At 39.6% G+C, this 25,765-nt stretch overlaps 3 protein-coding genes and 1 non-coding gene across 6 annotated transcripts; 1 reads left to right on the forward strand and 3 right to left on the reverse strand.

Annotated features, from left to right (window-relative positions):
* Nucleotides 1–592: 592 nt before the first annotated feature.
* On the reverse strand, nt 593–5,346 carry LOC141844244 (uncharacterized). 3 transcript variants are annotated; one of them, XM_074732277.1, is made up of 4 exons: nt 4,676–5,346; nt 1,999–2,271; nt 808–1,134; nt 593–690 (listed from the first exon to the last, which is right to left on the reverse strand). In XM_074732277.1, exons 1-3 carry the CDS (start codon nt 5,291–5,293, stop codon nt 829–831), a joined length of 1,197 nt encoding a protein of 398 aa, XP_074588378.1. In that variant the 5' UTR covers nt 5,294–5,346; the 3' UTR covers nt 593–690; nt 808–828. The 3 variants fall into 3 exon arrangements, with proteins under 3 accessions (XP_074588378.1, XP_074588379.1, XP_074588377.1); XM_074732278.1 differs by having other exon boundaries at nt 612–687; XM_074732276.1 differs by lacking the exon at nt 593–690 and having other exon boundaries at nt 730–1,134.
* A 1,550-nt stretch (nt 5,347–6,896) lies between these two features.
* LOC141843792 (protein NEN4) lies at nt 6,897–8,159 on the reverse strand. The gene is made up of 6 exons (XM_074731822.1): nt 7,901–8,159; nt 7,660–7,817; nt 7,508–7,554; nt 7,372–7,435; nt 7,097–7,282; nt 6,897–7,010 (listed from the first exon to the last, which is right to left on the reverse strand). The coding sequence occupies exons 1-6, from the start codon at nt 8,157–8,159 to the stop codon at nt 6,927–6,929; spliced, it is 798 nt and encodes a 265-aa protein (XP_074587923.1). The 3' UTR covers nt 6,897–6,926.
* Nucleotides 8,160–8,990: 831 nt separating this feature from the next.
* On the reverse strand, nt 8,991–10,486 carry LOC141844269 (NAC domain-containing protein 68-like). Its single transcript, XM_074732306.1, has 3 exons — nt 10,115–10,486; nt 9,729–10,015; nt 8,991–9,618 (listed from the first exon to the last, which is right to left on the reverse strand). The coding sequence occupies exons 1-3, from the start codon at nt 10,290–10,292 to the stop codon at nt 9,235–9,237; spliced, it is 849 nt and encodes a 282-aa protein (XP_074588407.1). The 5' UTR covers nt 10,293–10,486; the 3' UTR covers nt 8,991–9,234.
* Nucleotides 10,487–13,345: 2,859 nt separating this feature from the next.
* Nucleotides 13,346–13,418, forward strand: TRNAA-UGC (transfer RNA alanine (anticodon UGC)). Its single transcript has one exon. It is a non-coding gene; the product is annotated as a tRNA-Ala (tRNA).
* The last annotated feature ends 12,347 nt before the right edge of the window (nt 13,419–25,765 follow it).

Here is a 25,765-nt window from a genome sequence, read left to right on the forward strand (position 1 = left end):
TTGCAGGAACTTTCCTCCAAATAGGAAACGCAATCAAAGGATGCTGAGCATCTGGATTGGCCGCCGTATGCGTTTCCCGATTTACCCTGGTGGTCGGTGGGAAACTTCCATGGGACCGGACCGACTACCCCAGAAATGTGGCTACTGGGATTATCATTTTTTTTTTTAATGAGTGAGTATGACAAACTTAAATCGTTTAATGAGTTTATGATAAAATATTTAAAAGTTGTATCGATACTCTCTATCTAAATTGTGAAATCGAAGGATACAAAGGGTGTAATAAATTTGATTTGAAAATAACAATCTCTCATTTACAATAAAAATTTAAACGGTCATTTTGACATTAAAAAAAAACAAAGTAACTTTAGAAAAGAAAACTAAATGTTGATATTGTTGTTACGACAAATGATCTTTATCTTAAGCTAAAGCATGTGATAATTTTAAACAAAAAATAGAACATCGCACTTTTTTCCTATAAAAATTGAAGCATTTCATGCACATAATCATATTTCAATTTCATGTTCAGCTAAAATAAAATTTCAGACTACTTCTAAATGTCATATAAGCATTAAAATTTAATTAAAAATTATTATGAAAATAAAATTTCATTTCATTTCCCTAATTTAACTCAAGCACCAAAGCTTTCTGTTTTACCTCAATTCTGATACAAGTTCTCTGGAGGCTTTCCTGCTTCAGAAGAACAAGAAAAGCCATTATGAATCACAGGAATGAGAAAACCAAAAACATCTTGAAATTTTTCAAAAAGATGGGGAAAAAATTGGTTTGTCACAGAAGATCTTAACATACAGCGTATCGTAATGTCACGAGTTAATTCTGTGGCTTATCGCGGGTTGCTTCTTGCCGTTCCAATTCGGCCTTTTCGAGCTCTCGTAGCTCCTCTTTTCGATTCTTTTGTTCTTCCTCCTGCAGCTCTCTGATCTTGTCGGCTTTCTCTTCCTCCTGATCTAGATCTTCGAATTCCTTCTCCGCCGCCATGGCTTTCACGATGGGCTCTCGCAGTTCAGATATCAAGCCTCCTCCCACCTTGTACTCCTGCTCATCCCCCACGAGGAACAGCCTCTGATCGGGCCCTGAAGCCATCGGTATATCAACCGCGAGTAGCTTCATGTCGTACTGCAGCCAAAATGGTTCTAAGACAAGATTCAAACAATTTCTTCAAGCAAGCAATATGTCCATTACCATATCGGAACTAAATGTAGTTTGCGTTTAGAACAAAGGAGCCCATGGATTATAGCTTTAACATCACTAAACCAACATTCAAACAGCAGTAAACGGAATTATCGCTTAGCACTTCTCTTTTCCTATCCTCTTATTTCATCTCCTCTTTGTGACTGACCAATGGAATCGAAGAATGAAGAATCTTATTACGTCGGTCGTTACCACTGAAACCATGCCTAAATGAGTGACAGTATCAATATCAATCAACAATACCTTTCAATCATGCCGACTGATACAGATTGGTTCTTAAAACCTCATTAAGGATAGAATTGATACAAAACCCATACGATATGCTAATTAACTTGCTTTGTCAAATTGAATTTTAAAACATTAGTACCCAAATGGCAGGTAAAGTTGCTGACTTTATGGTCATGGAATAAGATTGCACACAATAAACCCAATATGGTCCAACCTTTCTCTAGAACCCCGCATTGACAAGAGCTTTGTTCACCGGACTACCCTTTTAGTAACAAATGAGGTGACTTAAGAATTCATTTTTTTCATATTTCAAAGCACACTACAGAGCACAAGGATTAAAGAGAACTCTATTAGCAATTATTAAGCAAAAGGCACAGGAATCATACAAGTAAAAAAGAAATTCATACAAACTCAACTGTTAGTAATTCAATAATTTTTGACAGTTCCAGAAAGGAATTAGGTGCAAGATAGAGGCAAGTATAAATGGCAGACATGCTTCATCAAAATGAAAGGTATCGCTAGAGCAGAATCATGAAATAGTTTCACTTTGAAGAAAGGTACCTGGCCCTTTTTCTTTTTGACTTCAACACTAACCAAACCCCTTCTCTCCGATCCTCGAATAGGAAATATGAGGAAGCACCGTTTGTTGCCAAGCTTCAGCTTGAAGTTCGTCAATTTTGGTTGACCTCCTGACATAACATAGGCTCTAACATCTGTCCCAGCTAAAGGGGCACCCATAACCTCGAGAGTTTGGGCAGATGTGTTCAACTTCCTCATTGCAATTCTGTAAACTTTATCAGGATTGATAGTAAACCTCGCCCGAAAGTACATGCCCTTATAAAGAACAAGTGAACCTTCAGTATCGTAACAATAATATTAACACAGGTTACACACCAACTGCAATTATTATCATTAAATTGCATCAAATTATCATGAGAATGGAGAATTCCATAAGACATGTCAATATCTAGACCTGATTAAACAAAACTAAATATTATAGATGCTTGAATCATGTGGGAACCTTCACTATTGGCATTTTCAGTTGAAAATATTCAAATACAATAGGTAAGTGCAACAAAGAAATGTGAAAACGAATAAAGAATAATGGTTAAACAAAAAAATAAGAATATTTTTTGTAGTGGCAATTTTATAGGAATAAAGAGATATCTGTACTTAAACCCAGCATTATAAATCTACATCCAGTTGAAGTTGAAGTTTCTCTGAGAATAATGCTCTCTTTGCTATTAGCATGTTTTAAGTTTCAATATTGAAATAAAGAAATTGTTAAGCGAACTATAAACTGGTTCAGCTTCTGCAGAGATGTAAATTTGCAATCACCCTGGAGGTATGGTCTTTAGACATGAAAGCAAGAAATGCAAGAGAATATATTATTATCAAAGATCTTCATAAAACTAATCCTTTGGTGAACAATAACTAGTGACATTCTCTTGCTTGAATGGAAGTGGTGAAGAAAATTTGATGCTTTGTCTAAAACTACACCTAAGTTTTTAAATTTCAGTATTCCTTTTAAACAGATTTAATTTACTAGGTTCTCTAAAAATAAGCAAGCCAGCAGAAACTCTGGATCTACAAAAGTGATTTATTAGAGATAACTTTTTCATACATTGTACATTCCTATTAATCTTGACAATCTTGAACAAATTTCAATTAGCAAATCCTAATATTTCAATTCAAGGACATTGAATCCCTCCGACATTGTCAATAGAAGCAAATCTAGAATATGTTGTGAAAAAGTTACTTTTAAGTCAAAGAATGTGTGGCGACTAGGCATCCATTACAGGAAGGCCAAAATCAGGTTGACTCAGAATTTACATATGACACATACTTAAGCATGCACGCATAATAACATGTTGGTAAATAAATTGAATCAAGGCACATGCAGTTCCAACCATGTGAGACCCAGTTATTGTCCAGTTAAAATTATTAAATTATGGCTAATTAAATCTCTTGTCGCTGTTCTAAAGGAATGCATTTTGAGTTTACTTTTTATCCATGCTTTTTTTACATGTTTGAGATCATAAAACCTTCCTAAGTAGGTGTGATTATCATATCTCTAATTGGTCTCAATCATAGACTCCAAAGTGTCACTTTATAACAAACATACCAAACCTTTGCTTAAGTACTTTCAGGTTTCCATCTTTTATTTATTTATTTTTGCTATGGGTGCAAAAAGGCCTCCTATTCCTCAAAAATTATTACATAGCTAAATCAGACACATTAGCCATCACCAGTCTAACAAAATTCAAGACCCCATTAAGCACCAAACATGCATGAATCCGGCACAGCCCTTCTAGCGCTAGAGCACCTGCGACTAGGTCAACTTCCCTTCCAGAGACTATCTATAGGTCATCACCAACAAGAAAAGATTTTGCAGTTTCATCATCTTCTCACCGGTATTCAAAGACTTCTAAATGTTTTACTTCATAACAGCTGACAAATAAAAAAATATAGGAAAGATAAGTTGAGAGTAAATTCATATTTTTGGTAATAGTACAGTTATATGTTGTCCATGGACAGAGAGACCTTCTAAACATGTTTAATCATATCAACAAAACAACAAGTGGCGTGCACCAGTTGTTTCAGAAAGCCTATATGGATGCTATTAAGCCACTGAAATAATCATGTTTCATCATTTGTCTTTAATTGACCACTCAGTGAAAATATCTCACAAGGTTATGTATTTACAACAAATGAATAACAAATTATCCCGCATGGTCATACTAAAAACAATCTCATCATATTTTTTTTACAACAAATAATTTGTCCAGCATGATAAAAGTAATTTCATCAAGCAGTGTTTGGTTAAACTATTTGGGTACTCTATTTAGCTCTATGCAAGATATGGCATATCTAATTGCATACAATAGCAAGGTTAAACATACTTCTCCCCACATTTTAGCACCATATCCACAGACCATCCTCGGAGAGGAGGACAAGATTTTCACAAACATGTTTCAGAATATTTCCTATCATTAATCACCACTGCAAAAAATTTCTCAAGTGCTTTAGGATGAGATGCAGCTAACCTAAAATTCCTTCCATCAATTTCCAAACGAATACACTAACATTAAAGAGTTCAACAGAAATATTTCATCTTCCTCTACTGATCTCATCAATCAACAATGATTCTTCTACATGTTATAGTTTCCCAGATGCATTTCAACAAAATAGATACAACAGTTACTTTATAAATGGATTCTTTGATAAAAGTACTCACCGTGAAGGCCACAATGGCAGTCGCAAGCGCCAGAAAACCATACTTAGCCATGCCTTCGGAAAGCCCAATAAAGGTGCTCGCTACCCCAAACATTATCCTCCAAAGAAAGATGCAGACAGCCACCGCGCCAGCTCCCATGATAACCAAATAATTCCTCCTCCAAAACGCTTCCATCTGCAACCTCATCGCCTCGCGGTACCGTGAGAAAGCCGACGAGACAGCCGACAAGGGCTTGTCCACCACCGATTTCCTAAATCCTGCCGCAACGCCCGCATTTCTGCCGTACTTCAAGCTTCTGATGAACGAGGTCCTGAAGCCGAGCCCGCTCTCGCTGGTCAGACCCAACCCCTTGATCCCGAAACCCAAAGGCGGCAACTTGGAGAGAGTTCCGGATCCCAGGCGCGATCTAGAAGAGAAAAGGCGAGAGAAGACGAGGTTCGGCGACGATGGATCCGCGGACGGGCGTGGATTCGAGGGGCGAGTGTAGCCGGCGGGGGTCGCGTTGAAGAGCCGCGTCTGGCCGCAAGGGACGGGGCTTCGGGGCGAGGGATTCGACGGAAACTGATGGGAGTAGAGCCTGCGGAAGCCATGGATCATCTGCTTGTAGGGTTTTGCCATGGCGGAGGGGAAGAAAGCAGGAACCGAGATTGCTTAAGCGGCAAGCCCAAACAAGGGAGGAAGAAGCCTCCCCCGCTTTAGTTTTGTTATAGTGTAAAAAATATAATTAAATTAAGGGCAAAAGTCTCTAATTTTAATTTTAAAAATTTTAAAATTCTTCTTTTTCATTTATAAATTGCCATCAATTCTTTAATTAAATTTTAATCAAAATTCTATTTTCTTCTACCAAAGTGGAATCCGCTACTTCAGCGGCCTTACACGATCGATTCCACGATCATTTATAAAAAGGTAAATCGAGAAACTGTAATTGATCACGACGAAAAATTTTTTTTTCATTTTCAAATTATTAAAGAGTGCACTTGTTATCCCGAGACTAGTGTACAATGATAAATTACTTCCACAATTAATCAGATATTATTCATAAGTCATTCTCAATTATGATATATTGTGAATTAATTTTTTTTGATCATTTTAAAATATTGACTACAAAGCGATGCGATAAAAGTGTTTAATAACTTAGAGATCTCAAAATGAAGAAAAATATATAAACTCAAGAAAAATTTATGAGTATAGAGCAATGTTCATTGAACAAAAATCTAATATCACTAGAGTTGTTAAGCACTTTTGGCCACTACTTTATAAATTTCAGACTTTTACAATGTGTTTGCTTGAGGACAATCGTTGATAACATTAATTATCTGTCCAAGTTTATTAACGATAATCTTATTCCGTTTAAAAATGATCAATTTTCAAATAATGTTGTATCACCGCCATATTAATAAAATGTCAACAAAATAGTTATAAATTCGGATTATGTGGCAACTTAAGATTTTTTACGATTTTAAAATTAAAAAATTCTTTTCATAATTACTCTTTAATTTTAAAATTAAATTAATTGAAATGTATCATGAAATAAGTTAATTAGTTCAATAAAATTTAATTAAAATGCTTATAAATTTAAATTTAAAAGAGATAATTTATTTTAAATTTTAAAAAATAAAATTAATGAATTATATTTATTAATTTAATAAATTATTTTATTAAAATAATATTTTAATAATATTATTTATATTATATATATAAATTAAAAAATTTAAATAAATTAAATATATATTTTACATATATATTATCAATTTATTTTCATTATTAATATTATATTATTAATTTAATTTAATTTAAAAATAAATTGAATTAAGGATAATATAGTAAATGTTAAACTGGTTATGTTTTATTCCCTCCAAATAAATAAATTAAATCAAATAATATTAAATTATGTTTTATATCCTATAATTTTATTTATGTGATTATCTAATAATCACATAATTAAGATTATACATGATAATTAAACCTAATCGTACCTTAAATATAATTCTTCTTGCCATTTTAGTTCTTGAAAGTTTTTCATTTTCAGTTTTAATTTCATTTTAAAAGTAGAATCTGAACGCTATTGAAAGACTTGAATCTACTAGTTTAATCCATTAAGCTTGATAAATAGAAAACATTGAATTAAACTGATTGAGAATGTATATACATCATCAACTTGAACAGGCCAAAAAAGAGAACTAACTAATTCATCCATTTTTTCCATTAGCTCTCCTTTTTTTTCTTCAATTTTGATCCTTCTTCTTCTTTCTCATCTAAGCAGTGTTCTTGAGTGTTTAAGCAGGGTCTTCAGGGATGCACTCCCCCTTAGAGCATCCTTTGCTCTCTCCATCGCCTAATCAGTCGCCTTCTTAGTCATCAAGAGTAACCGAGAGATATCTTCGAATTCATGAAACTATAAAAGTTGGTAGAGGATGCTACCTTTCCTATCTTGTGGTCCTTCTCATAAGGAGACACCCTATGGTTTCCGAGGGAAGCCCCCGCCGGAGGAGATTTTCGATAGGCTTCCATGCCACAAGACAACGGCCGCCCGTTTGCTTTGCTTCTAGTCACCATCCCTTGGCTCCCCAAACTCTTGTTTGGATAGATTTGCGGAAGGCTGGATTCCTGTGTTATCGTTAAGGACCTTGGTTGTCAATTTCTCTAGCATCGTGTTCGATCCTTTTATCGTCCAAACCATGTAATAGTATACTTACCAAGAGCAAGACTGTTGCACAGTTCTTGAGAACCTCTAAGTTCATTCTAACATCATCAAGGCTCCTGCATAATCCATAAACACTGATCAAATTGTGAATTCTGACAGAAAATTGCCGAGTTTTTCGAACTTCTGACCTGTGTTTTTGCTGGCCTAGGCCAAAGTAAGAAGCCAAGGTTGCCATCTGATGGTTGTCCAAATTCAAACCATTAACAAAACAATTTAGAATTTAGGGTTTAGATTTGTATTTTTTTTCCCTCCCTTTAACAGTTCAATTTTATTAGCTCACCTTGAGATTGCCTGCTCTTCTTCCAAACCCATGTGTTAAGATGGCCAAGGAGTCGATCAACCCTTTCGGCTCTGGTGGCGGCCGGCCGATGTCGGCAAAGGCCTCCTTGATCCGGTGGCAATCGAATCTTTGGATGTTATGACCTGCCCAAACCCTTCCTACAATAACCTCCAATGTAACAGTTCTAATCAAGTATCAATATAGTTTATAGTAAGGATAAAATAAATGAGCATCAATGTACCATTAAGGATTCCGAATATGCGGTCGGCGACCTCCTCGAATGTCGGAGCAGTGGCAACGGCATCACGGGTGATGCCGCTGAACCGCTTTGGCGCAACGGTGGAGAGGTCACCCGGCCGTATCAGAGTGCAAAAGTTGTCCACCTCTTTGAGCTTGCGGGGGCAAACCAATATGGCTCCGAACTCCAACATCCACAATCTCCGGCCATCGCCGCCCGGAGCTGTTGTCTCGATGTCGAAGAAGACGATCATCTCACCCATCTTCCGATGAATTCTTCTAACTTCCAAATTTTCGATCACTTTCTCCCCTCTTCTTGGCTCGAAGGGGTATTAATACTACATGCTATTACAAGAATGTTTGAGGAAGGAAACTTTGATGTAGTTGGCTTTCTTTGGCTTGGAGTTCAAGTAGAAGGTCAAGAGGAAGAATACCTTGTCTTAGTTGGATGTATGTTCAACCCCCCATCATCCAATTTCGAAAGCAAAGTAAAATATCAATATTTTAAAAGTTGGATTGGCGGGCAAACCGAATGTTAGCCGATTGAACCGGCCGGTATATGATCCGGTTTTGAATACAATAGACAATACTTTGAAGATTCTAGCTTTCTTTCTACAAAAGGTAGGTTGTAAGGGACACAAAGAGTAAAGCAATGCCTTTGTTGAGCTTTGCTTGCCACAGAGGTTACAATTGTCTCTACCGATAAAACAAGAACATTTTAGGTTTCTTTCTTGACTTGGGCAGAAATGTTAGGGTTGTCGGGATCGCGATTGCATCTTATACCGCCGTATGAGTTTGGATACCGTTCTAATACTTTCTACTAAAATCCATAACTAACACAAAAGCTCACATAGTAGAATCTTTGTATCTTTTAGATCAAGACTAGTACAAACATACAAACATCAATAAGAACAATCTAAAATTGTTCGAAATAACTCTACCGATAAAACAAGAACATTTTAGGTTTCTTTCTCGACTTGGACAGAAATGTTAGGGTTGTCGGGATCACGATTGCATCTTATACCGCCGTATGAGTTTGGATATCATTCTAATACTTTCTACTAAAATCCATAACTAACACACAAAAGCTCACATAGTAGAATCTTTGTATCTTTTAGATCAAGACTAGTACAAAGATACAAACAACCATAAGAACAATCTAAAATTGTTCGAAATAACTCAACATTCGCAATGAGAATCCAAACTTGCTTAAACTACAGGGAAGCCTATTGGACCGAACATATCGACAAACCGAACAATGTTGAGGCCTCAATCAATGCAATCAAGTTGTTTAGTATTGAATCAATCAATAGCTCAACAAGAAGATCATTGATAGAACTAGTTTCTGTTCCAAATACTTCCACTAAAAGAACTTCGATTGTAGTAGTAATTTTGGTTGGAAATACTGATCACTGATGCAGGTCCAAAGCCAATGGCTGCCATGTTGCTCTGAAAATCATCAAGATTCAGGTCCATAAACCAATCATCCTCCTCTTTCACCTCTTCCACCGCCGGAACCCCTCCTCCGGTGCCACCGCTCGTCGACTTATCGGGTTCGAACTCAGAGTCTGTAGTCCACAAGCTGTCCGACCTTGAATTGTCGTCGTTCGTATCGAATGAATCAGTGGTTTTCGCGGGGGCTGGTGTTTGTTTCTTGCACTGTTGCATCTTTGCCCAATTGTTCTTCTTGTTGTACAAGCGGCACAAGACACACTCATCTAGCTGCATATAGTTCAATGGAGGGATAAGATTTAGCTATTAACTAAGACAAACACGACTTGGAGATGACGATGATGACGATAATTCGATAGTGAGTTAGTTAGTAGTTATACTCTTAGATTGCCCTTCTTGTTGTTGGCTGATCGGTCCACATCGGCGAGGCGATACTCATGCATGATCCAATCAGTTTTGACCCCTTTTGGGGCCTTGCCATGGTAGTACACCAAGGCCTTCTTTATACCAAGGGGCCGGTCGCTCCCGGGAAGCGACACCGGTTTGTCGGCCCCCGTGGCCTTCCAGTAGCCCCTTCCGGCCGCCCGATTCGGCCGCGAACCGTTCTGATACTTTCGGTCTCTCGGAGTGAAGAAGTACCATTCTTTGCTCCCAAACCACGCCAATTCTGCACACAAATAAGCACACCGATCAGTTCAGAGCATGCAGAGGCCAAATGGCCGATGACCGCAAGGTGTTTGTCGGAATGCGTGAGTGAGAGTGAGACCTGGGAGGTCCCAGGGGTCGAACTTGTAAAGGTCGACCTCGGCGATGATGGACACCGGGAGGCGCTGGCCGGTGGCCTTGCGGACGAGGTAGTCGGCGACGAGCTCCTCGTCGGTGGGGTGGAAGCGGAAGCCCGGCGGCAAGTTGAGCTCGGCCTCGGCGTCTCGTCGCGCGGCCATTAGCGTATGACCTAAAAAGCTCTCTTAGGCGATTGGTCGAGCAGGTGGTGGGCGGAGGAGATGAGACGGCGTTCGGGACGTGGAGAAGGGAGGTCGGGAAGGAGGATGGATATATAGGGAGGCGGGGCGGAGGAGGAGGAGGGCGCACGGGCGGCGAGGGCGGCGGCGAGGGATGGAGCGAGGAAGCTTCGTGGGGTAAGCGACGGCTTGACCGGAATCAAATAGTCAAAAGGAAGGAAGGAAGGAGATGCAGACGGGTATCGTTGAGATTACATAAGAAATCTAATTTAATTGTTATTAGATTTGATCGATAAAATTTTTAATAAATAAATATATGAAATATAATTATCATATAATTTAGACAAAATTTATTATTATGTGTTTAAATTAAAATATTATTATTATATATTTTAATTTTAATTTAATTATTTTATTAAATCAAATCGAATTAGTCCGGTTATTTGGGTTCGAGTTCAAATTTATAGTGTTCAGGTTGATTTTGAGTTTTAGTCGGATTCGATTCGGATTGAAATTTTTTATAATACCCTTATTTCAACTTGACCTTGACCTGAATCTATTTGATCCACTCGAATTGGCACCCTTACAGTCACCTTGTATATAACAATTATATCATCAAATCAATTCTTGTATAGGGTAGAATTGGAGAAATCTAAGGATCAATGGGAATGAAATAGTTAGTTGAGGTGGATCGGTGAGATGAAATGAAACTTTGTCTTTTTTTCAAATGCTCACTCTCTCGTTACCCGTTTCATTCTTAGGGTCGTAAATGAATCAAATTTTCATAAACAAATTTGATATTCAGCTTGATGTGAGATTGTTTATGTTCTTTCAATATATATAAAATCACACAGACATAGCCGAATTGGTACTAAGATGATAGATTTATAATAATATACAGAAAGTCAATTAAATAAATAAATTTGAATAAATCGTTAAATTAAATAAATAAGTTTGAATAAATTATTAAATTAAATAAATAAATTTATATATATATATATATATACGGTTTAATTCGTTAATATTCATGAATAAAATTTATAAATCATATTCATCAATATGATAATAAATAAACTTTCAAAATAAATAAAATAAACTTATATTATCAAAAGTAATCAATCAAACAAACTTAAAACTTTTAAATAAATTTGAATTGAGAATTCGATAATATTTAAATGAATCAAACTTAAATTCATAAAAAAGAAATCAAATCAAATTTAAATAACCATTTCAATGACTTAATTTATTTTAATTCAACTTGACTTAACTTGAGTACTTATCAAATAAATTTGAACACGATGAAACTTAATATAGATTGAGTCATTTACCGCCCTAGATATTCTCTCCTCACAAATCCGTGGTTCATAACGATAGGTATTACAATGTATCTCGATCGTGATATTATTCGTATTTTATCATTTTAGAAGTCAAATTCGTGTTTTAATTATTTAATGAAAAAGAGTATTATATATGATAATGATGGAGACTGAACTTGGAACACTTGTTGACTTCAATGGGCATTAATGAGGTTGCTTACGTAATTGCTTATGCTTATTAGAAGTGGCCATCAAGTAAGTAGCCATCTATATGAGTCTTTAATTTGACTTGAGATATATTCAAAAATCTTGGTCAATGTTCAAACATCCCTCCATTGGTAGAACCATTTCTTAGTTTTTCATGTATGTAATAATTAAGTTTTAATTTGGATAAATTAATGGATCAATTTTTTTAATAGGCAGTTGATCTAGAAATATTAAGTTGATGGGGTGTTCATTGTGAGTATTTTTTAATTTATTTTAATAATCGATAGAAAATTTTTATGGAATCAAATTCATCATACCAAAATTAGTTGGCATAATATTTAATTCCAACTTAAAAAGAACTATATAATTTATAAAATAACTTTTATGTTTAATAAAATTAAAAGAGTGTTAGTTTTCTTTAAGAATCGTGGTATAAATATTATTTTTGATTTAGGGGTGATACAAAATGATGTCTCCGGCCTCAATATATTTTTTATTTTTAAAATTACTGGCATTTTTATATTATTGTAATAATTATGAATTTATAATTACAATTTCATGATAAGTATCATTTCTCTTTTGATTTATTATCAAATTATATCCTATACATTAATATATATTTTTTATAATAATATATTAGAGTAACTACAGTTCATAATTTTTATAGAATATAGAAGTTTAATATCTAATCAATATTAATTAATACAAATTAATATTATATTGTAGTAGCTATGAATCATAGTTATTATAATATAAATAATTTATTTTTAATTAATATTAATTATCAGTATTATGCGTTGTAACAGTTATAAGATTGTAACTATTATAATTGTGTAATAGTCTATGATTCAATTAATTATTATAATTATGTAATAGTAATGATTTTGTAATTGTTATAATAATATAAAAAAGAAGAGTAATTTTGAAAAGTAAAATATGCAGTAGAAGTTAAACGTGGATAATAAATTAATGGGAAAAGGATATATTTTTGAGAAATTTTTTATAATAATTTTGATCAAAACTTACAACAGTAAAGTTAAATTATGTTTTAATTTTATCAAAAATTTAGTCAAATCACTCCATCTTAATCAAATTGACTTTAATATTGTAACCACTTCATTTAAAATTATTATAACTTTATTGTTGTTATAAATAATTCTAGTCAAATTATTTTATGTTATACTAGTTTTAAATAAAATAAAGTTGTTATAAATAATTCTAGTCAAATAGTATGACGTTATAGTAGTTTTAAATAAAATTAACAGTTTTGTCTAAAATTATTAAATAATTTTAAATAAAACTACTACATATATAGTAATATTTAAAAACAACTACAACTACCATATTTTATAATAGTTTCAACTAAAGTTTTTACAATATTACTAGAACTAAGGATTTTCGAGATACCATACTTTGGAAAAACAATAATAAAGAATGTGTTCTTCATTTTTACCCTAATAAATTATATAAAATAATTATTTAAAAATATAAAATTAATTTATTTTATATAATGGGGATGTAGCTCAAATGGTAGAGCGTTCGCTTTGCATGCGAAAGGCACGGGGTTCGATCCCCCGCATCTCCAATTAAAATTTTTTTGATCAATTTTTGTTCGGCAAGTCATCAGTTCTATCCAATTTATTCCACCTTGGCCCCCATTTGGATACCAACAAGTTACCCGTTCAACTCGGTCTATAATATATATGTTGCTAGTCGTATCTTGTACCAGTAAAGTTTTGCAAATCCAACTCCATCTCAAGGTATATATCGACAATATTTCTGATCAATATGGACGTTTAAAATCAGATTAATATAAATCAATACAAATGAATATTATATTATAGTTGTTACGAATTATAACGGTTATATCGTAGATAATTTTTTTTATTAATATTAATCATCAGTGTTATGTTGTAGTAGTCATGAGATCTTATTCCACTTTGCCCCCCATTTGGATTCCAACAAGCCATCGGTTCAACTCGGTCTATAATATATATGTTGCTCATCGTATCTTGTATCAATAAAGTTTTGCAGAATCAACTCCGCCTTAAGGTACATATCGACAATATTTCTGATTAATATGGATGCTTAAAATCTGATCAATATTAATCAATACAGATCAATATTATATTATAACAGTTAAGTATATATCATAGATAATTTATTTTTGATTAATATTAATCATCAATATTTACGTTGTAGTAATTATAGTAACTATGATATGTAATTATTATAATTATCTAACAGTAATAGAGATAAAAAAGAAGCGGTTTCGAAAAATAAAATACACAGACACGAAATGTGACACACTTTTGATAATAAATAAAAAATATATTTTTAAAATTTTTTTAATAATAATTTTGATCAAACTACTATTATAACTGTAAATTATTTTTTTATCAAAAATTTTATTCAAAATCACTCTATCGTAATCAAATTGACTTTAATATTATAACAGTTTCATTTAAAATGATTGTAACTTTATTGTTGTTATAATTACTTCTAGTCAGATTGTTTTATGTTATAGTAATTTTAAATAAAACTAATAATTTTATCCAAAACTACTAAATAATTTTAAATAAAATTATTACATATAATAATTTTAAAAAACAACTACAACGACCACATTTTATAACATTTCAATTAAAATTGTTACAATATTACTAGAAATAAGGTATTTTCAGGATACCATGCTTTTGGCAAATACAAAGAAGGTGTTCTTCTATCCCTGTTCATTTCGCAAACTTACTTTTCATTTGTTGTTTGTATCGCCCATCGATCTTTGTTATTCTTATTTTTCAATTTTATTTTTGATTTGCTGTTTCTCTCTTCGATCGATTTAGAGTTTTTGATCCATAATCGTTTTTCTCATCCGTGTTTATTTCCCTTTGTTTTTTGATTTGTTGTTTACCTTTTTTGATCGATCTGCAGCTTTTTACAGTCGTTCTTCACTTTGTTTTTCTATTTTTGTTTGATTCGTATTGTCCCTCTTTGATTGATTCATTTCTTTTTTTGTTCGATTAATTTAGGGTTTGTTCTTATTCATTCGAAATGATTCGAAAGATCTCTATCCTTATTTGTTCCCATAAATATGCAATGATCTGAAAGATGTTCTACTGAATCAGAGTGAAGATGAGGATTGATCATTAATTCATTGTTTCTTCGAATTTGATGACCAATGTGATAGTTTCATGCTGCTTTTCAATTTTCAATCCGATATCTTCTGTTCCATATCCATTCAGTTCAGTAAAAAGTGAAATTCGCCATCCCAACGGTCTCACATGATTGGTCTCACAATCATTTGTGTAGAAATAAATCGATAAATTGCAGTTGATCACGACGGAAGAGGACATTGTCTCGGTTTCGTCGAGATTGGACTCTTATCCATTTCAGTAACTTTGCTCCATCGTAACTAACTCAATTATGCCCCGGGGAGTTCCAAATCAATTCAGGTTTAAGAGGATGATGGATCATTTGTTTTCTTACAAATTGACGACCAGATCTCTTTCTACTCCGATTTATTCCTTCAGTTTTGAATTTGATCGATTCCAACGTAAATCGATTGAATGTTGTTAACTTTTTATGGGGTTTGTTAAAGATGAAAGTAGATTCCGCTTTAAATGATTTCTATCTAAGGGTGTAATCGAATCGAATCGAGACGAATAGTAAGAGACTCAAGTTGGGTTCGTTTTCCCTAAATTTGAGTTTGGCTTGAGTTTGATTCAAACTTTAATCTTAAGTTTGTGTTTTACTTATAATGAAATTAAATATTAATGAACGACTTGAGCTCGATTGAAAAATGATTCATTTAAAAATTAAATGAACTTAATTCAATATATATATATATATATATATATATATATATATATATATATATATATATATATATATATATATATATATATACTGCGCGACGTATCCTGCCCGACTCGTGCGCGACCGATCCCCGCCGTCCACGGTCGAATCGCGTGAAATCGCAGCCGTCCGTTTATCGTGATTGCACAGTGTTTCTCCTCGGACCTTCGCCGCTTCTCCGCCACTGTTCACCGCCGTCCGGCCTCTGGACCGGGCCCGTTGGAACCGCAACTCGACGGCGGTCCGGAGGTGGCCGGAGTCCGGCCCCGATTCGGCCAGAATCCGGTCGAATTTCGGCCAAAACTGCCCAACAGACACTGTTGGCCGGTTTCAGCCGGAATTCGGCCGGATTCCGGCGAAATCGCCGCCAGAACCGTCTGCTCTGTTTTAGCCAGAATTCCGGCCGGATTCCGGCCGAATCGGGGCCGGACTCCGTCGACGCGCCGGCGCCGGGCGCATCGACCGCGACCGGATTCCGGTCGGATTCTGGCGAAATCACCGACAGAACCGTCTGCTCTGTTTCGGCCGGAATTCCGGCCGGATTTCCGACCCAATCCGGCCGGAATCCGATGCCGGTGTGTGCGCCATCGAGTTGCGCTTCCAACGAGCCCGGGATGGCGGTCGGCGGTGACCAGACGGCGACGATGAACGGCGAAAGGTCGGCTGATCACGCAGCAGAGTCGCGCGGGGGCCTAGACCTATATATATATATATATATATATATATATATATATATATATATATAGAAATTCTCTGCCGCGCGACGCCGTGCGCGACAGCCGACCTTCCTCCCTTCATCGTCGCCGTTCGTCGCCGTCCGATCACCGTTGGCCACAATTTTGGACTCGTTGGAAGCGCAACTCGACGGCGCACACATTGGCATCGGATTCCGGCCGGATTGTGGCCGGAATCCGGCCGGAATCCGGCCAGAAACGCGACAGAGACGCTGTTGGCCGATTCCGGCCGAAATCGGCCGGATTCCGGCCGAAATCGGCCGGATTCCGGCCGAATCACGGCCGGAGACCGGCCGCGGTCGACGCGCCGTTGGGCGATTCCGGCCGAAATCGGCCGGATTCCGGCCGAATCACGGCCGGAATCGCCCAACAGACGCTCTGTCGCGTTTCTGGCCGGATTTCGGCCGGATTCCGGCCACAATCCGGCTGGAATCCGGGCCCGGCCGGAGCGCCGGCGAGTTGGCCTTCCAACGCATCCGGTCCGGTGGCCGTTGGTGGCCGGACGACGGTGAACAGTGGCGGAGAAGCGGCGAATGTCGGAGGAGAAACCGGCGTCGCGGACGGGCGCGCAGGGGTTTGTCGCGCGGCAGAGCAAATGTCTATATATATATATATATATATATATATATATATATATCATGTGCACTTTAAAATAAGTGATTGTATGCGACATTAGGAACGAAATATATAGAAGAATCCTGAAACAGTAAATATGTTTTTTTAATTTTTATAAATAAGTGATTGTATGCGACATTAGGAACGAAATATATAGAAGAATCCTGAAACAGTAAATATGTTTTTTTAATTTTTATTTTAATTTTTTTTTATTTTTAATACTATAATCTAACTCCTAAACTTTAAAGATAAAATCTTAAACACTACAAAAATAAATGGTATTAGCGACGGACCATTTCCGTCGTTAATCGGTCGCTACTCACGATTAACGATCGATTAGCGACGGAAATAGTCCGTCGTGTAAAATTCGATCGCTGACGTCACTTGCGACGGAAATTTATTTCCGTCGCTAACTAGTGACGGAACAAAGATTTCCGTCGCTAAAATTAGCGACGGTCAAATATTTCCGTCGCTAATAATTAGCGACGGACTTTTTCACTCCGTCGCAAATAATAGCGACGGAATAATAAACATCCGTCGCTAACATTTAAAAAAAAATAAAAAATATAGGTTTATTAGCGACGGAATTTATAATTCCGTTTATTAGCGACGGAATTATAAATTCCGTCGCTAAATTTTAAAAAAAATAAAAAAAATATTCCTTTATTAGTGACGGAATTTATTATTCCGTTGCTAATAATTTGTTTTTTTTATATATTTTATTTTATTTTTCTGAATTTTTTGTTTACATATCAATCAAACCAATATAATATAACAGTAATACAGTGATAAACCAACAATAGTAAAACACAACACTAATACAATATCTGAATACACCACATGTCAAAATATCTGAATACAACACTAATATAATCTGAATACAATAATATCTGAATACAACACAAATATCTAGATACACTGATACTGTATCTAATGTCAAAATACAATAATATATCAAAAATTTATCTAAACGAGCCCAGCCAAAATAGAAGATCCTAACAAAAAGACAATAAGATAGGTTAGTAATAATTTAATTATAACAACCTATTTGAAAAATGCATGCTTACAAGTAATAACTTAAAAAAAAATAAAAATAATAGAAATACTAACATACCTTGCAAACAACTATTGATCAGGAGCATTAGAGTCTTGAGTCTCTGTATCAGGGTCCGCACCTCGCATCGCAGCTCGCACCGCATCATAAGTAGGCATTGATGGCGTCTGGTCGAAGGCCTCCATGAAGGCCGCCATCTGCCGCCCAAGTTGAGCTTGACTTTCTTGCTGTGCCTCTAATACGGAGAGTCGATCCTTTAATTCTTGATTTTCTACAAAATTTTTGTAGGGAAGTGTACTTGCTTTTCTAAATTTTTGAGTCTTAAAGTGATTTATGCTGACGCAGAAAAAATGAACTTCATCAGGTTGCCCAAGAAGCTTCAAGTATTGAAGATTTGGTTGAGGTTGTCCGTGCTTCCTTGTCAGTTATGTCCAAGCTAGCATTCATTTCATGAGAAATTTGATCCTCTGTCTTCTTTTCTGCAAAAGGTGGAATTCACCACCTTAGCGGCCTCACACGATCGGTCCCGATCCTCTGTCTTCTTTGATCGTAGATCATGGTAGCTATCAGTACTCTGACATGAGATAATTGTTTTTCAATGATTTACTGATAATTGTTTTGAAAAGGATCTAACCTATTTGATTGATTGCTCAAACTGAAGTAAGGCTGAGGAAAGAGAGGAGTAGACAGCAAGAGCAAAGGGCAGAAAGAAGGTGTACAATAAATCCTTTTCTAGAACTGAACCCTGTGTTGACGGGAGCTTGGTGTATGATTATGATTTTTTTATAGTTAAATATTAGGATGAATGCATAATTTGCCACTTGAATAAAAATATTTTTTTTCATACAATTTCAAATGAAAAATAGATAATTTTTTAAAAGTGTAAATCATATTTATTTTCGATATATTATATGCTGAATTTTAATTTACCATACTACAAGGTAAAAAATGGAAATCATCCAGATTATCACAGAAAAAAGTCACACCAATAAGAAATTAATTATAAATTAATACTTTTAAATATAATTGATCTTGTCCATTGATTTGCTTTTACTTTCATTGCCATTGTTATCTTTTGAAAACTTCATTGTGTAAGTCAAAAGTGTCGTTCGGTGTTTTTGCTGTTGAATTTAATTTCTTAAAAGTAGGCTTAATTGTAATTTATATATGCAGATACGAACTAAACTCATTCAAGTGATCTAATTAAAGTTTATCGGATTTCAAATTATTAGATGTGGATTAAAATATGTAGAATCCGTTAGTCCGTTTCGGTATTATTGGATATGAATTGGATATTTGGTCCCTGAGGGTTTAGAGCATTATGTGACATCGCCTTCGTTCCCCATTGACGAAGATTTTACGGCGCCGTCACCCTAATTCCCTTGGGAGACCTTCCTTTCGCTTCCGCTTTCTTTTCTTCTATAGGGATCAAGCAGTTGACGTTGCAGGACAAGGACAATGGTTCTCCAAACAGGTTCTTTGTCATTATGTTTGTATTTTAATATATTAAATCATGGAATTCGTAGAAACTAGATCTTTATTCTTGTATTTCCTATTTGAAGTTCTAATTCAGTTTATAGAACTTATGCGGCTCACAAGGTCGCACGGCACTCTCCTCTCTTGCGATCGACGCTCTTCTCCCCTCACGCGATCGCCGGCGACGACGTTTTGCTTTCCTCTACCACTAACAGCAAGCGACCCGAGATGGCGGACTGACAGGGTCCGCTGTGTGAAAAGTTCTTCAGATATCCGGCGGTCCTCCCTACCTCTTATCTTCTTTGAAGGGTTGCGATTGGCTGGAGTGCCTCTTGTGGATAGATGTTGCGAAGGAGCTTGGTTCTCTCAGCTTTGGTGTTATCCCCTTGTTGGGTGTGGCCAACCTGCGGAGGTGAAATGTACTGCTGTGAGGCGCTCCTAGCTGGTATTCCTAGCGGTGTAGGTAGGCGGGTCCCTTTGGGCCTTCTTATGTGGGTTGTAGTGGAGGAGACCAATAGGAGACCTCTCTTCTAGGTAGGGCCGGGCGCCTACAGTTGGGCGCTGGCCCTTAGCACCTGTCGGCCTCCGGTGTAGGTCGGCTTATGATGTGGCGACCTGGTGATGAGGTCGGCTTATAGTGCGGCGACCTGGTGGCGAGGTCGGCTTATGTTGCGGCGACCTACTTAGGAGGTTGTCCTTTGGTTGTGGTTTTACTTCCTTATGAGGTATCAGGTGGGTCTGCAGGAATTGGTCCGGTGTGTTGGTCCTGCCTTTGCCCTAACTGGGAGGTGGGTTGGAGGCTAGTATGCCTGCCTGGTTCTGTGCGACGTCTTCGGCGCAGATGTTCGTTACTTTAGCGGGGTTGGTTGTGTGGCATGTGTGGGGTGCTGTTCCTGGCTGCGGGGCCAAGGTGTCCGTATTCCGCTCTCTGGGACAAGTGTGTGCCTGAGATTCGGGCCACGTGTCTTCTGGGGGCCCCCCTTATCCTACCTGTTTTGTCCACGTCGTTCCATCCGGATCACAAGCCTCCCGACCTAGTTTAGTCGAAGGAGACGTAGTGCGACTGACTGAACTTAAGTCTTTGTTTGCAGCGGCCTTCAGTCGTCTGATTTATTGGGGTTTTTTTTTTTTTTTTTTTTTCGGCCGCCGCTTAGGTTTTTTGATCTCCTGTATTTATTAACGGTCCAGATGGTTCGACCGTTCGACTTAACTTCCCTCGCCCCGTCACCTTTCTCTCTGGCTTCCGCGAACCCTAGCGCCCGTGCGTTCCTGCTTTTCCTCCGATCTTGTTCGCGTCCTTCTAGCTCCTCGGCTCTCTTCCCCTTCGGTCATGTCTGCTCCTCCTAGTAAGTCTCTCCTCTGAGTTAGGTTTTGCTTTGCTGTTTTCTGGTTCCGGGTCCTGGGGCGTCATTTTTCTTTCCTTCTTTCCTTGTTAATCCTTCGGTTCTTTCCCTTTCTTTGTTTGTTTCTCTGTGTTTGGTTTACCTGTCTTTCTTGTACTCTCAATGGGAAGCTCAATCCCTTGGTGCGAGTCCGTCACTTCTTTGCTGCACCCTGATGATGCTGTGGTGCTTCGGATCGCTATGGCATTCCTCGCGATCATCTAATCAGGATACCCACTTCCCTTCAGCGCCCGCATGAGCCTCCTGCCGGCTATGTGACCTTCTTCCAGGGCCAGCTAGAGGCTGGCTTGCGTTTCCCTATTCCTCCTTTTTTCCATGACCTGGCTCGCTTCTTCAACATTTCCTTGTCCCAACTTGCTCCCAACTCCTACCGCTTACTGTGCGGTGCCCTTATTGTTTTCCACGTCTACAAGATACCCGTTACTCCCCCTTTTCTATACCAGTTCCTTCATCCCAAGAAGAGTGAGCCCGGTGTGGTGTATTTTGCTGCCAGGTCCGGAGTTAAGTTTTTGTCTGGTTGCTCTGAGTCTCAGAAGGGGTGGCGTCATAAGTTTTTCTACGTTAAGCCCCCAATCCCTTACATTTGGTCTACTGCCTGGGAAGCTGCTTTGCCTCCCCCTCCTCCTTTGGGTTCTCATCCGTCCACTTCACGGGTTAGGGAGACGTTATCTCCCCTATTGCTTGATGCCAACAAGCTGGTATCTAATGAGGCCCTTCTATATCGCGCGGGCCTTAGCCCTACTTGCCTTCCTTTGACCTCCTCCTTATGTAAGTTGCCTGTGTTTGCTATAGCTTCTTTCTTAGGCTAACTAATTCTCTTCCTTTGTTTCTTGGTTACAGACGAGCTTCTGGTGGATGCTTCCGTGCGGAAGGCTTTGCGGTGGGACCTATCCGATACTGATGGCTGGTGGGTTTCTACGGAGATGGAAGGGGCTTCGACTGCTACTCCTGGTGCTGATGTTCCCCTCGCGCCAGGTGGGCCTGTGGGCTTAGAAGCGGGGCTTGTAGAGCCGCAGAGTCCTGTGGTTGCTGGGGAGCCTACGAGTTCCGTTATGGTGGCTAGGTGGGATGGGGCATCGTCCTCCACTTTTCCAGAGAGTTCCGGACAGTTCTATGCCTCTTTTGGCCTCGAGGAGGAAGGGCTTGCTTCCCCTTCTCCGGCGGATCGGGTGTCCGAGGCTTCGGTGCCCCAGGAGTCGGTTCCCGTGGTGGTCCGGGAGACCAGAGCTAGGAAGAGGATCCGGGAGGAAATGAGCAAGCGTCTGGCCACTCCTGGGGCTTCTGAGCCCATCCTGATTGACATTCCTGAGGTCGAGGTGTCTGGGCAGGTCTCCCTTCCTGAGGGGGAGCCTTCGACGGCCGATGTTCCTGCGAAACTCTTGTCCCCCTCTTCCTCTGCCCAGCCGTGCCCTGAGAAAAGAAAGGCATCCTCGTCCCTGGCCGGTGCTTCCCAGAAGAAGAATAAGAAGTCTAAGGTTATCCGTCCTCCCCGTTCTCCTTTGGCCATTCATGTGGAGGGATCTTCTGAAGGGGACTTCCAGAGGTATGCTAGGGAGGTGTTGCCTACTCTCGACAACGACTCCATTTTTATCCATATGCATGGTAATCTAGGCAAGGTATGGAATTTTGACTTAGGGTTGTTGTTTTCTCCTGTCTGGTTGATCTGAGTTTTCCCTTTTTTGTCCAGGTGGTAAAGCAGTGTGAGGAGCTCCATCGTAGAGTGCCTCTCCTTAGCTTGGACAAGTCACGTCTTGAGGCTCAGGTGGCCGAGCTGCAAAAGCAGCTGGAGGTGTTGGCTGGGTCGGCCGCATCTCGTGCGGGGGCTGAGCTTCAACAAGAGGTTGATCGCTTAAAGTTGGACGCTGAGCTCCGGACCTCCAGGCTTCAAGAGTTGGAGCAGGAGTTAGAAGAAAGTAGAGCTGCCACTCACAAAGCCCAGTTTGCGTTAGGGAAAGCTCGGCAGGACCTCGACCTCTGGGGGAGGACCAGATTAAGGCTGGAGGCCGACCTTGCTTTGGCTTATCAGCAAAAGGGGCGCTCCACCAGGACCTGGAACAGGCCACCGCTCGGGTGCAAGAGCTGGAGTCCCACCTGAACGAAGAGAAAGAACATAGGGAGCGGGCGCTTGATGAGAGGGATAAGGCCCTATCTGAGGTGGAAGCTCTTCGGCAACAAGTGTCCGATCTTCAGAAGCAAGGGGAAGAACAGAAGGCAGCCTTTTTGACCTCTCCTGAGTTCCAGGCAATGCTGGGGAAAAAGACTGGTACTATGCTTCTGCACGGATTCCAGGGTGCTGTAAAACAATTCATCCAGTCGGGTGTGTTACCCAGGGATGTTAATCTAGGCTTCCTGAATCCTGAGAAGGTCTGGGGGGATCTTCCTGCTTCTGCGAAGCCGAGTCTTTAAGTTTCCCTTTCTTGTTTGGTGTTATGACAGATACTCTACCTGTTTTGAGGTCTTCCTTTATGGGAAGTTAACTTTGATGCGCTATTTGTTCTTTTGGGTGATCGTTTTACTTTTGGACCTCTGATTATCTCTGATTGTTGGCACAGATTGGTGTGTAAGATGTGCTTGCGTTAGGCTCATTATGTTACGGGTGTATGATTTGTTGTGCGTCTTTCCCTGGGTCGAGGTCTCGTTTCGTGAGATCCGACCTGTGTACCGACCTGCGTGTGTTTTGGGGGGACCTGTGGTGAGCTCGAATTTTACCTTGCCCGCCAGTTGCATTTTCTTTCTGACGTGTCCGCGAGGGGTTTTGTTTTTGGATTTATTATTTTATTTCCCTCGCCTTTTCGTGTGGGGCCAGGCTTTTCCTAACCCGTTGATTCATCTTTCTAGGATTAACGGTAGCGATGCTCAGTTGGTGTGATCACTCAACTGCCTTCTTTGATTGGTGGGCGTTTCAAGGGTCGCGATTTGCCGACCGTTTTGCCTTAAACCTTCCTTCTTTTTCTCTCCCCGCTTTCGCCGAACCCTAACTGCCCAGTCTTCGCTGTTTTCTTCCATCGTTCTCGCCTTCGTGGTTCCCTTCGCTGCTTCCTCTTCCACCACCTCTGCACGTCGCCGTAAGTTACTGTTCCCTTCTTCGAGTGGTCTTCCTTGGTTTTCGGCGGCTCTTTTCTTTTGTTCGTTCTACTCGATTTCTAGGGCGCGGGTGCCCTTCATTGTTGCAGTGGTTTCTGCTTCGTCTCGCACCCCTTGTTTCTCTTCGTCGAGCTCGAGCCCTGTGCTTTTTCTTTTCTCCTTCCTTTTTTCCTTGCTACTCTTCTCCTTGGTCTAGGTTTCGTCCGTGTTTTCCCTCTGGGGAGTCTATTCTGATGTCTGACTCACTTCCTTGGTTTGCCCGGTGTAAACCTACTAGGTTTACTATAGATGACGAGGTTCTGATTAGAGCCCACTATGGTATCCCAAGTGACCATGAGATTCTGATTCCTACCCCTGCCCAGAGACCTGATCGGCCTCCTCCTGGTTATGTGACTTTTTTTCGAGGTCAAATGGAAGGGGGTCTTCGTTTCCCTCTTCCTCCCTTTCTTCAATCCCTGTCTTCGTACTTCCAACTCTCCCTCTCTCAGCTTCCTCCTAACTCCTTCATGCTCTCCTGCTGTGCTTCTATTGTTTTTCAGATTTATCAGATTCCGGTCGATCCCACTACTTTCCACTACTTTTTCTGGGTGAAGAAAGGGAATCGGGGAGAGATATATCTTGCTGCCCGACCCGGCTTTCACATTTTGGACAAGTATCCTTCTTCTTGGAAAAATTGGAAAGACAAGTATTTTTTCCTCAGACCGCCTGCTCCTTATACCTGGCCCACCTTTTGGCGGTCTGCTCCTCTCCCATCACCAAGCCTTGGCCAATATATGCAAAGCCCTGCTTACCGGTCGGCTTCAGAGACCCTTACCGGCCTCTGTTTCAATGCGAAGTCCCTTATATCCAACGAGGCCCTGTTATATAAAGCTGGCCTCAGCCCCAACGACGTCTCTTTGGAGGCTCCCCTGAGTAGGTCTTCCGTAGTTTGCTTCTGGGGTTTCGTTATACTCACTAACCTTTTCATGCTTGTGGTTTTTAGGGGATATCTTGATGGAAGCCGCCCTGTTGAAGGCACTGAAATGGGATCTCACTACCACTGATAAGTGGTGGGTGCCGGACGAGCTGCTGGGTCTTCCACGGCTACTCCTAATGATGGCAGTTCGGCCCCTGTTGGGTCAGAGGAGGTGCTGGCTATCGGCTATGAGGAGCAACCGGCTCCTCCCATTGTCGGCACTGAGGTGGGGGGAGCTTTGCTTTCTTTTCCTACCTTCGTGGAGCCAGTTGGGAGAGCACCTGCAGTTGTGCCGGTGGTCTTGGGCTCTTCTGTCGAGGCTGGGCCTTCTGCTGCAATGCCGGAGGTTGCGGGCACTCCCCTTAGAGAAGTTGTGGTGGCTCTCCTTCCGGGGAGTGATGGAGGAGAGGCTTCTCTGTGTGCCCCTGTGGGAGAACCGGAGGTTTCACTGGTCCCCATTTGACTCCGGCTCTCTTCTGAAGACCAGTTACCTCTTGCTCAGTTGTTGCCCTTGGCGGCGTTTCTTCCCCGCAGCCCTCCACTGCCGAGCTCCGTACCAAGCATCGCCAAGACAGGGGGAGATCGCCAGTTTTCTCCTCTGAGGTTGCTCCGACCTCAGAGGCTCTGAGGGGGAGAAAAAGGTCCCGAGATTCTCGCCCCTCTGGCGCCCCTGCTACTTCTTCCTCGGGTCCTGAGGAGGGAGTTCTCTGCCCGGAAGGGGAGAATCCTCCCTATGGGTTGACCTTTGCACGTATG

The sequence above is a fragment of the Curcuma longa genome, chromosome 13 (assembly GCF_044706935.1).
Source record: "Curcuma longa cultivar G26 ecotype Majalengka, Jawa Barat chromosome 13, ITB_CL_G26_1.1, whole genome shotgun sequence".
Taxonomy (NCBI): Eukaryota; Viridiplantae; Streptophyta; class Magnoliopsida; order Zingiberales; family Zingiberaceae; genus Curcuma; species Curcuma longa.

Bases quoted from the DNA above. Each gene is read 5' to 3' on its own strand.
- LOC141844244 (XM_074732277.1), bottom strand. From the start codon at position 5,293: ATGGCAAAACCCTACAAGCAGATGATCCATGGCTTCCGCAGGCTCTAC. The intron at 2,272-4,675 runs GTGAGTACTTTT...GTTCTTTATAAG, and splicing joins CTGCCATTGTGGCCTTCACG to GGCATGTACTTTCGGGCGAG. The intron at 1,135-1,998 runs GTACCTTTCTTC...TTTTGGCTGCAG, and splicing joins TCAAAAAGAAAAAGGGCCAG to TACGACATGAAGCTACTCGC.
- LOC141843792 (XM_074731822.1), bottom strand. From the start codon at position 8,159: ATGGGTGAGATGATCGTCTTCTTCGACATCGAGACAACAGCTCCGGGC. The intron at 7,818-7,900 runs GTACATTGATGC...AGGTTATTGTAG, and splicing joins CATATTCGGAATCCTTAATG to GAAGGGTTTGGGCAGGTCAT. The intron at 7,436-7,507 runs GTCAGAAGTTCG...TGGATTATGCAG, and splicing joins CTAGGCCAGCAAAAACACAG to GAGCCTTGATGATGTTAGAA.
- LOC141844269 (XM_074732306.1), bottom strand. From the start codon at position 10,292: ATGGCCGCGCGACGAGACGCCGAGGCCGAGCTCAACTTGCCGCCGGGC. The intron at 10,016-10,114 runs GTCTCACTCTCA...ATTTGTGTGCAG, and splicing joins CGACCCCTGGGACCTCCCAG to AATTGGCGTGGTTTGGGAGC. The intron at 9,619-9,728 runs GTATAACTACTA...AACTATATGCAG, and splicing joins ACAAGAAGGGCAATCTAAGA to CTAGATGAGTGTGTCTTGTG.